The sequence below is a fragment of the Salmo salar genome, chromosome 03 (assembly GCF_965601325.2).
Source record: "Salmo salar chromosome 03, fSalSal1, whole genome shotgun sequence".
In the NCBI taxonomy this organism is placed as follows: Eukaryota; Metazoa; Chordata; class Actinopteri; order Salmoniformes; family Salmonidae; genus Salmo; species Salmo salar.
In genome coordinates this window covers 1,724,297-1,735,857 of record NC_138293.1, presented here as the reverse complement: position 1 = coordinate 1,735,857, position 11,561 = coordinate 1,724,297, and the positions used below count along the sequence as shown (strand labels likewise).

General features: G+C 43.2%; 1 protein-coding gene across 1 annotated transcript; it reads left to right on the top strand.

Annotated features, from left to right (window-relative positions):
- The first annotated feature begins 1,552 nt into the window (after positions 1-1,552).
- LOC106596048 (large ribosomal subunit protein eL43) lies at positions 1,553-7,438 on the top strand. The gene is made up of 4 exons (XM_014187366.3): positions 1,553-1,650; positions 2,694-2,822; positions 2,930-3,012; positions 7,286-7,438. Exons 1-4 carry the CDS (start codon positions 1,648-1,650, stop codon positions 7,347-7,349), a joined length of 279 nt encoding a protein of 92 aa, XP_014042841.1. The 5' UTR covers positions 1,553-1,647; the 3' UTR covers positions 7,350-7,438.
- Positions 7,439-11,561: the final 4,123 nt, after the last annotated feature.

Here is an 11,561-nt window from a genome sequence, read left to right as displayed (position 1 = left end):
AAGAAACCTAGAGAGGAACCAGGTTATGAGGGGTGGCCAGTCCTCTTCTGGCTGTGCCAGGTGGAGATTATAACAGCACATGTGTGAAATGGCTAGCTAGTTGGCGGGGCGCACTCCAATAGCATTTAAATCGGTGACGTCACTCGCTCTGAGACCTTGAAGTGGTTGTTCCCCTTTGCTCTGCAAGGGCTGCGGCTTTTGTGGCGCGATGGGTAATGATTCTTCGTGGGGTGTCAGTTGTTGATGTGTGCAGAGGGTCCCTGGTTCGAGCCCAGGAAGGGGTGAGGAGAGGGACGGAAGCTATACTGTTACATAGAGGGTGTAAATGTCAGTTGGCTTTTCATAGCCAATCATTCAGAGTTAGAGACAGCAGGTGCGGTAGAGAGAGAGTCCAAAACTGCAGGTCCGGGACAAGGTAGCACGTCTAGTGAACAGGTCAGGGTTCCATAGCCGCAGGCAGAACAGTTGAAACTGGAGCAGCAGCACGGCCAGGTGGACTGGGAACAACAAGCTTTCTTTAAAAGTGGGCAGCACTTAAGTCCAAATGTAAAAATATATATATAAAAAAGTACAGCTTTTATAACATTTAACAAATATTAATTATATTTGTATTTAGTGATATTTTTAGTTTTAGGGGATAAATCAGCTTTAATTTGGCAGAGAGTGTGCAAAGCTGTCATCAAGGAAAAGGGTGGCTACTTTGAAGAATCTCAAATATAAAATATATTTTAATTTAACACTTTTTTGGTTCCTACATGATTCCATATGTGTTATTTTATAGTTTTGATGTCTTCACTATTCTACAATGTAGAAAATAGTACAAATAAAGAAAAATCCTTGAATGAGTAGGTGTTCTAAACTTTTGACTGGTTGTGTGTATATATATATATATATAGTATATATAGTATATATATATATATATATAAAAACTGTGTGGTTCGAGCCCTGAATGCTAATTGGCTGACAGCTGTTGTATATCAGACCGTATGCCACGGGTTTGACAAAACATTTACATTTACATTGACGTCATTTAGCAGACACTCTTATCCAGAGCGATTTATTTTTACTGCTCTAATTATGTTGGTAACCAGTTTATAACAGCATTAAGACACCTCGGGGGTTTGTGGTATATCGCCAATATACCACAGCTAAGGGCTGTATCCAGGCACTCTGCATTGCATCGTGCTTAAGAACAGCCCTTAGCCGTGGTATATTGGCCATATACCACACCCCCTCGGGCCTTACTGCTTAAATATATATATACATATATATATACAGCTTTTAGGACATTATTAACATTATAATCCTGTGTGTAGCAAGGCTTTAATATACATGGACAGTTTGGTTATTTTATTCATTTCTTTTAATTTGTTTCAAGAAAAACTGTATCTGGCTGTTTTTTTTTGTCTAATTATAGGAAAACAAAAAAAAACATTTTACTAGATCTATATTCATCTAGTGATTGATCACTTGTAGATCCAAAATTAAATCTTAAAATATTTTTTACATTTTTAAATTTGTAACTACTTTAACCCCACTCTCTCAGCTGGGCCCCAGGACAGCGCCGACATCCCACAATGCAGCGCAGGGGTAAATCGCGCCGCGACCTCAGCTCTTCCTCTTTGGACCAACGTCTCCTCAGCAACAATGGTGAGACCAAAATGTTCTCGTCCTAATCCAAACCAATCTATCTAATCCAAGGCGAATTCATTCATCTGATGACCTGTATATATATTTCGTCGTTAGATAACACAAGTTATTACAGATATTATTGTGAACAAAAATGACAAAATAAATATATTTTTTGTTTTTAATGTGTGTGTGTTCGCATACGTGAAAGTCGTAGCAATGGCCGCCTAGTATGTGCATGGCTTTCGACTTGGCGTCAGGTTTCTGACTGGCTGAAACCGAGTGTACTGTTAGCAAACTACAGCGGTGTGTATGTGTGTGTTTTTGTAATATTGCAGCAGTCACCAGACCTAAACCATGGTCCATGTCAATAACTCGTTAAGCAAGCAGCTAGCTTTTTCTAGCATGCTAATCTGGGAAAGGCTAGTTGCTAGGCTACACTCCCAGTCCGTCCTCGCTGAATTCACTACAGGCAGCGTGGCTAATGCTAATGCTAGCTAACTAAGGTCGGGTGCCGGGAGATGCTAGCTAACTAATGGTCGGAGATGCTAGCTAACTAATGGTCGGAGATGCTAGCTAACTAATGTATGGCGATGCTAGCTAACTAATGTATGGCGATGCTAACTAACTAATGTTCGGAGATGCTAGCTAACTAATGGTCAAAGATGCTAGCTAACTAATGTTTGGAGATGCTAGCTAACTAATGTTTGGAGATGCTAGCTAACTAATGGTCAAAGATGCTAGCTAACTAATGTTCAGAGATGCTAGCTAACCGTGAGTAACATTATTCCAGAGTTTGGTTGTCAGACGTTGGCTGTTCGTCTTCTGCCTTCTCTATGCCGAGAAATCAAATGGGACTAAGGCTAACTTGGCTAATCACTAACTTTATGGTTCTGCAATGTTGCCTTGGCTAGTCAAGTTGGCTGAATGTTTTAGCATTGCCTCTGTTTTAGATATCTAGCTGTGTTTTGGGAGGGCTACTTCCTATCACAGTAAAGTCGGATTTGCTAACTTGAGAGAGTCGTGTATGGATAAAATGTATTTTTATGATTTGTCTTCCTCAGGCTAAGCGCACCAAGAAGGTGGGGATTGTGGGTAAATACGGCACGCGTTATGGCGCTTCGCTCAGGAAGATGGTGAAGAAGATTGAGATCAGCCAGCACGCCAAGTACACCTGCTCCTTCTGTGGCAAGGTACAGTCCTGCAGAACTGTTACTGATGTGTTAATGACAGCACAAAACGGGGGTTAATAACACAGAACCGGGGTTAATAACAGCACTTAATTGTTTTTAATCTTCAGACTAAGATGAAGAGGAGGGCTGTTGGTATCTGGCACTGTGGGTCCTGCATGAAGACTGTTGCTGGAGGTGCATGGACATACAAGTAAGTAGCGCTGTGTGGGTGAGGGGGTCTGGGCTGTGGGTGTTGATTCTCCCTCTCAGATCTGTTTGCTGTCCTTCCTCTAGCCCTCCAGACTAGAACTAGCCGGTAACGTTTTACGTTTTAGTCATTTAGCAGATGCTCTTATCCAGAGCGACTTCTAGTTAGTGCATTCATCTTCCGATGGCTAGGTGAGCTTCACGTCAGTCATAGTAAAAGCTCCAGTCAGGTGCTGCAGGTCACAAAAGGCTTTCTGGGGGGGGGGGGGGGGGTTCGTGTGCTTTTGGAAGATGGGCAGGAGCGCTGCTGTCCTTGCTTCAGGAGGAAGCTGATAAACACCGTTGAGGTGACAGGACAGAAAGGAGCTTTGGTTTCGCGGGAGCTGCCCTCCTGTAAGGTTGGGAGGTCCAAGAGACCTGAGGTGGCAGAACGGAGTGCTCGGGTTGGGGTGTAGGGTTTGAGCGGAGCCTGGAGGTAGAGCGGGTCCTCTTGCTCCTCTGGGGGGAATCGGGAAGGCTATATGGCTATAGTTTAGTGGCTTCCTGTCTGTCCGTCATCTGCGCCGATCTGGAAACACTGTTACAGCAGCAGGACTGGAACTAAAGCCTGCGCCCTCAATAGTCCATCCTTGGTCTAATGCTGTTTTCACATGTCTCTCACTCTTAGAGAAGGTCAGAGAAGAATCAGATCAGCGTTGGAAATATAGTGGGGCACTTTTATTTATTTTACCTTTATTTAACTAGGGCAAGTCAGTTAAGAACAAATTCTTATTTTCAATGACGGCCTAGGAACAGTGGGGTTAACTGCCAGAACGATGGATTTTTACCTTGTCAGCTCAGATAGTCGGTCTAGCAAACTGTCGCTTACTAGTCCAATGCTCTAACCACTAGGCTACGCTGCCGCCCCATCTAGTGTTGTAGCAGCAGGGTAGTGTTCAGAGGGTTGGAAGGTTGCATTTTCTGTGACTGAATGTTTTGTAATGTTTCAACCTTCTACACTGAAAATATAAACGCAACATATAAAGTGTTGGTCCCATGTTTCATGAGCTGAAATAAAAAAAAATCCCAGAAATGTTCCAAATGCACAAAAGCTTATTTCTCTCACATTTTGTGCACATGTTTGTTTACAACCCTGTTAGTGAGCGTTTGTCCTTTGCCAAGATCATCCATCCACCTGATGGGCACGCTGAAGAAGTGTGCTCTCGTGGCTGAAACCTGGTTTCAACTGTACCGGGCAGACAGCGTGTATGGTGTCGTGTGTGCGAGCGGTTTGCTGATGTTAACGTTGTGAGCAGAGTGCTGCCCCGTGGTGGGGTTATGGTATGGGCCCCATGGTGGAGGTGGGGTTATGGTATGGGCCCCATGGTGGAGGTGGGGTTATGGTATGGGGCCCCGTGGTGGAGGTGGGGTTATGGCATGGGCCCCGTGGTGGAGGTGGGGTTATGGCATGGGCCCCATGGTGGAGGTGGGGTTATGGTATTGGGCCCCATGGTGGAGGTGGGGTTATGGCATTGGCCCCATGGTGGAGGTGGGGTTATGGTCATTGAGCAGCCGCTCGTGGTGGAGGTGGGGCTTACGGTAGTGGGCCCATACATGTCATGGAATTGGTCATACATTTTTTGGTCTGTGCTGGCCCCCCGTGGTGGAAGTGGGCCCACTACCCTGGCGTTGGGCAAACACCGTGGTGGAGGTGCGGAGCTACTGGGATGGGCCCCATGGTGGAGGTGGGGTTATGGTATTGGCCCCATGGTGGAGGTGGGGTTATGGTATTGGGCCCCGTGGTGGAGGTGGGGTTATGGTATTGGGCCCCATGGTGGAGGTGGGGTTATGGTATTGGGCCCCGTGGTGGAGGTGGGGTTATGGTATGGGGCCCCGTGGTGGAGGTGGGGTTATGGTATGGGGCCTCGTGGTGGAGGTGGGGTTATGGTATGGGGCAGACATAAATAACAGACAACAAACACAATGGCATTTTATTGATGGGAATTTGAATGCCCAGAGACACCGTGACGAGATCCAGAGGCCCCATTGTCGTGCCATTCATCCACCACCATCACCTCTTCAGCATGATAATACACGGACCCATGTCGCAAGGATCTGTACACAATTCCTGGAAGCTGAAAATGTCCCAGTTCTTCCACGATCTGCATACTTACCAGAACCAGAAATGTCACATGTTAAGCATGTTTGGGATGCTCTGGATTGACGTGTACGACAGCGTGTTCCAGTTCCCACCGATATCCAGCAACTTCACACAGCCATTGAAGAGGAGGTGGGGACAACATTCCACAGGCCACAATCAACAGCCTGATCAACTCTATATGAAGGAGATGTGTCGCGCTGCATGAGGCAAATGTTGGTCACACCAGATACTGACAGGTTCTGATCCACGCCCCTACCATTTTTAGGGTATCTGTGACCAACGGATGCATATCTGAAGTCCATAGATTAGGGCCCAATTTTATTTCAATTGACTGATTTCCTTACATGAACTACCTCGGTAAAGTCTTTTGAAATGGTCTTTTTTTTTTGTTGTTCAGCTGTACCGCTGGGACGTGACTGTTGGGAGAAGATGGAGTCATGGGGCCCTGTTGAAATACTTTGGGAGCACATTTTTCCTTCGAAGTTTTGTAGGACGGACTCTATCCATCTATCCAGTCATATCAGTTCAGTGTTTCGTCCTTGGTGATGAGGTGCCAGTAGTTTTTAGTTCTAGCAGTGTTTCCGCTGCAGTCATTTTAGCTGTGGCGCTTCACAAAATCCACTACGCCCCCCCCCCCCCCCCCCAAAAAAAATATGGAAGAACCAGGCAGTTTTATCTATTCACCGAGTCGGCTGGCTTGTTCTATGCGTGAGAATAGCCTACTACTAATTTGTGAGTCGTGATTTAGGCTAATAAAATGAACTGAGCGCTCAATGCATGGCTAAGTGCGTGTAGAGAAGGACTAGGCTATATCCCATTTCTTTGCATGGGGAGAAATGTGACCTAAACACATTAAATGTAATTCTACTACACTTTGACTGTAGACGTTTAGTATAACTTGGTTTTAATCCAACGCGTTACAGGGTAGCCTAAACTGCTGACATTGACAAGCAGATCGTTAAAAACTACATTGACCCCTTGATTTTCCCCCCTCCCCCCACACACACACACACATTTTGTTACGTTATGACGCTACAAGCTTGGCATCCCTGTATTTGTGGAGTTTCTCCCATTCTCCTCTGCAGATCCTCTCCAGCTCTGCATCGCTGCACAGCTATTTTCAGGTCTCTCCAGAGATGTTTGATCGGGTTCAAGCCCAGGCTCTGGCTGGACCACTCAAGGACATTCAGAGACTAAAGGGGTCTTAAAATTCAGAATAAAATAGCTAAATTGCCTTAAAACATTTCCATACAGCTTAGTAGAACCACCCCCCCTTGGCTTAGACTCATGTGGGTAAAAAAAAAAAAAATGGATGGCTGTCAATCCTATTTATATGTAGCTACCTTGACTGGATGGTAGACCACATGACCGTGTGCTACACATCCTGGCACCGCCACCTGCTGCGAACGTTACTTATGTTGCTATCCATGCAGGTAATACGCCCGGATGCGACGCTTTGGAAAATCTATAAACTTTAATCAAAAAATGGATTCGTACCCAGAGATGAGGACCATTCCGCCCGTGAATAATAAATAAATACTACGGTCAGAAATGCAGATCTTTGACCGTGAGAAAATAACTGAACTAATTTAGCTAGCTGTTTACAGAAACCGGATGTTCTGGGATGACGTGGTTGTGAGGCAAGTTGGACGTACTGCCAAATTCTCTAAAATAACGTTGGAGGCTTATGGTAGAGAAATTAACATTTGAATTCTCTGGAAACAGCTCTGGTGGACATTCCTGCAAGTAAGCGTGACAATTGCACTCTCCCTCAACTTCAGACATCTGTGGCATTGTGTGACAAAACTGCACGTTTTAGTTGCCTTTTTATTGTCCCCAGCACAAGGTGCACCTGTGTAATGATCATGCTGTTTAATCAGCTTATTGATATTCCACACCTGTCAGGTGGATGGATTATCTTGGCAAAGGAGAAATGCTCACTATCAGGGATGTAAACAAATTTGTGCAGAAAATGAACGTTTTTGTGCGTGTAGTTTAATGTCAGGATTAGTTTATTATTTTTTTGCTCATGAAACATGGGACCAACACTTCACATGTTGCATTTTTTTTTTCTTTCTCTCTCTCGGTGTAAATTGTTCCTCTCTGTACTGAATCATTGTTCCCCTCTGTGTTCCAGCACGACGTCTGCAGTCACAGTGAAGTCGGCCATCAGGAGACTGAAGGAGCTGAAGGACCAGTAGAGTTACTGGAAGACCAGGCTGTAGTTTAACCCGAGCTGGACGCTGCCTCATCAAACATCCACCACAATAAAAAGCAGTCAAGAGAGGAACGCCTGAGTCTCTGTTACTATGTTGTCTTGCTGATTTATTTCTACATTTTAGTCATTTAGCAGACTCTCAGAGCCACTACAGTAGGGAGTCATTTAACAGACTCTCAGAGCCACTACAGTAGGGAGTCATTTAGCAGACTCTCTGATCCAGAGATACTACAGTAGGGAGTCATTTAGCAGACTCTCTGATCCACTACTGAGTCATTTAGCAGACTCTGATCCACTACAGTAGTGAGTCATTTAGCAGACTCTCTGATCCACTACAGTAGTGAGTCATTTAGCAGACTCTCAGAGCCACTACAGTAGGGAGTCATTTAGCAGACTCTCTGATCCAGAGCCACTACAGTAGTGAGTCATTTAGCAGACTCTCTGATCCAGAGCCACTACAGTAGGGAGTCATTTAGCAGACTCTCAGAGCCACTACAGTAGGGAGTCATTTAGCAGACTCTCTGATCCAGAGCCACTACAGTAGTGAGTCATTTAGCAGACTCTCTGATCCAGAGCCACTACAGTAGTGAGTCATTTAGCAGACTCTCTGATCCACTACAGTAGTGAGTCATTTAGCAGACTCTCTGATCCACTACAGTAGTGAGTCATTTAGCAGACTCTCTGATCCACTACAGTAGTGAGTCATTTAGCAGACTCTCTGATCCACTACAGTAGTGAGTCATTTAGCAGACTCTCAGAGCCACTACAGTAGGGAGTCATTTAGCAGACTCTCTGATCCAGAGCCACTACAGTAGTGAGTCATTTAGCAGACTCTCTGATCCAGAGCCACTACAGTAGGGAGTCATTTAGCAGACTCTGATCCAGAGCCACTACAGTAGTGAGTCATTTAGCAGACTCTCTGATCCAGAGCCACTACAGTAGGGAGTCATTTAGCAGACTCTGATCCAGAGCCACTACAGTAGTGAGTCATTTAGCAGACTCTCTGATCCAGTACAGTAGGGAGTCATTTAGCAGACTCTGATCCAGAGCCACTACAGTAGGGAGTCATTTAGCAGACTCTCTGATCCAGAGCCACTACAGTAGGGAGTCATTTAGCAGACTCTCTGATCCACTACAGTAGGGAGTCATTTAGCAGACTCTGATCCAGAGATACTACAGTAGGGAGTCATTTAGCAGACTCTCTGATCCAGAACCACTACAGTAGTGAGTCATTTAGCAGACTCTCTGATCCAGAGCCACTACAGTAGTGAGTCATTTAGCAGACTCTCTGATCCAGAGCCACTACAGTAGGGAGTCATTTAGCAGACTCTCTGATCCAGAGCCACTACAGTAGGGAGTCATTTAGCAGACTCTCTGATCCACTACAGTAGTGAGTCATTTAGCAGACTCTCTGATCCACTACAGTAGTGAGTCATTTAGCAGACTCTCTGATCCACTACAGTAGGGAGTCATTTAGCAGACTCTGATCCAGAGATACTACAGTAGGGAGTCATTTAGCAGACTCTCTGATCCAGAACCACTACAGTAGTGAGTCATTTAGCAGACTCTCTGATCCAGAGCCACTACAGTAGTGAGTCATTTAGCAGACTCTCTGATCCAGAGCCACTACAGTAGGGAGTCATTTAGCAGACTCTCTGATCCAGAGCCACTACAGTAGTGAGTCATTTAGCGACTCTCTGATCCAGAGCCACTACAGTAGGGAATCATTTAGCAGACTCTCTGATCCACTACAGTAGTGAGTCATTAGCAGACTCTCTGATCCACTACAGTAGGGAGTCATTTAGCAGACTCTCTGATCCAGAGCCACTACAGTAGTGAGTCATTTAGCAGACTCTCTGATCCAGAGCCACTACAGTAGGAATCATTTAGCAGACTCTCTGATCCACTACAGTAGTGAGTCATTTAGCAGACTCTCTGATCCAGAGCCACTACAGACGACTTTCTCTCTTGCGTCAAATGTTAAAGTTTTAATAGACAGAATGCGATCAGATTATCATCTAATTATTCACATAACGCAGATTTTCACGGGGATATTGGAAATGTAATCAAAGTTTACTGGAGAACAACTATTTTTAACTAAGACAAAATAATTTATTACAGAATTTTTCCAGTATAATATAGGTTCAGCAAATCCCCTTATTGTTTGGGATACCTTTAAATGTACCTTCAGAGGACATTCAATATTCATCAATAATAAAAAAAGCTGTTTCTGGCTAATGAGACAATACCAACAAGGGAAATCCATGAACTAATAGCACAGACGGAAAAAACTATACTACAGTTACAAAATAAGTTTGAGGAAAAACACGAACTTGAGCAACTTATTCCAGAACGATCTAATGTAATCTATTACAAAAAATAAAGCAAACTGGATGGAATATGGAGGAAAATGCACACAATTCTTCCTGAATCTCCAATACAGGAACGCTAACAAAAATAATTTGCAGAAACTCGTTACTGAAGACGGAGTCATCTATGATTCTCCGAATGATATTTTAAACGAGGAAGCTAATTAGTTTAGGCAGATCTCTTTTCCGTCTCATCCTCTCCCACTGAATGAAGATTACGGTAAGGAATTCTTTCCAAAATAATAGAGAAAATGTACAGAAAGATCAGCGCGAAATTACAGAGGAAGAACTTTGAGGCTATTAAATACTTTCAGTCTGGAAAAACCCCGGGGCTTGATGGCATACCGGTAGAGGTATATCCAGCCTTTTGTGATATATTAAAAGCTCCATTGTTAGATTGTTTTAACTACTCCAATAGAAATGGTAGACAGCAGGAAGATCTGATTTCTGTATTATTAAAACAAGACCCAGATGGCAAATTTAAAGACCCAGTCTATCTAAAAAAAAAAACTGGACGCCCCCTTACACTTCAATGTCACGATTCAAAAATACTAGCGAAATGCATAGCACTCAGAATTAAAAGGGTTTTACCAGGTATTGTTCATCCTGATCAGACAGGTTTTTTTTACATGGACGATACATTGGAGATAATAACAGAACATCATGAAACATATAAGAAGCCAGGCCTGGTATTTATATTGGATTTTGAAAAGGCATTTGATCAAGTAAGACTGGATTTTATTTATAAATGCCTGGATTTTTTTCAATTTCGGTGATTCTCTTATAAAATGGTTTAAAAATAATGTTTATCAACCCCAGGTGTGAAATAGTAAATAACGGCTATTTCTCAAGAGAGAAATTGTCAAGCGGAGTTAAACAAGGGACTCGAGTTTTATATTAAGTCCACAAGCTACATCCCTGCAATGTCTCATTGAAGATCTAGATAACTTTTCTATCCTCTCTGGACTAAATAAAACCTAATTATGAATAAGTGATACAATATTACGTATTGGATCTTTAAAAAAATACAACTTTTACATTACCCTGCAGTTAACCTATAAAATGGACTGATGGTGAAGTAGACATACTTGGTATTCATCGAAGCTCTGCAGATTGTGTTGTGAGGATACAGAATCAATAAACCATTTATTTTGGTATTGCCCTCAGGTAGCCTGTTTCTTGTCTAAGGTTCAGGAATGGCTGAAAATGCATCGCATTGATCTAAAATTGACCCTAGAAATAGTAGTTAGGAGATCTGGAGAGACCGGGTCAGTCAATTACTAATAGACTAATACTCTTAGTAGAAGTATTTATCTTCAACTCGCAATCTGTGGATTCGATTAGATAGATTGAAACAAGTGAACAAATTTAAAATATCAATATTTTTTATAAAAAAAAACATGTATTTGACTATTTTTATGTTGTGGGGACGGTAACATTAGTAATCTCTAAATATATATATTTTTTTAATGTTTAGCTCACATAATATAATGTAAAGTATGCATTAAGGTGTCTGTAATAGAATAAATGTGGCTTCCAAAATCTGTTTTAAGATTGAGGAAGAGTACCAAGATGGCTGCCCGGTGGCGTCAATACAGCATCCCCCCCAAAATAGTCATCCAGGGTTTATACACATCGTTGGTTCCAAAATGAGCACTTGCATTCTTTCAAAGGTGATCTTCCAAGAATACCTGAGAGTCTCGCATACTGTCTCGAATGGGAGAATGTAGCGTGTTCCGTTGCCACACCGTTTCTAAACTCTACTGTTTTTGCCATTACATCTTAAATGTACAGTCGTGGCCAAAAGTTTTGAGAATGACACAAAT

Excerpts from the sequence above, each read along its gene's own strand:
- LOC106596048 (XM_014187366.3), top strand. Across the intron at positions 2,823-2,929 it reads CCTGCTCCTTCTGTGGCAAG|ACTAAGATGAAGAGGAGGGC; the intron begins GTACAGTCCTGC and ends TTTAATCTTCAG. Across the intron at positions 3,013-7,285 it reads GGAGGTGCATGGACATACAA|CACGACGTCTGCAGTCACAG; the intron begins GTAAGTAGCGCT and ends TCTGTGTTCCAG.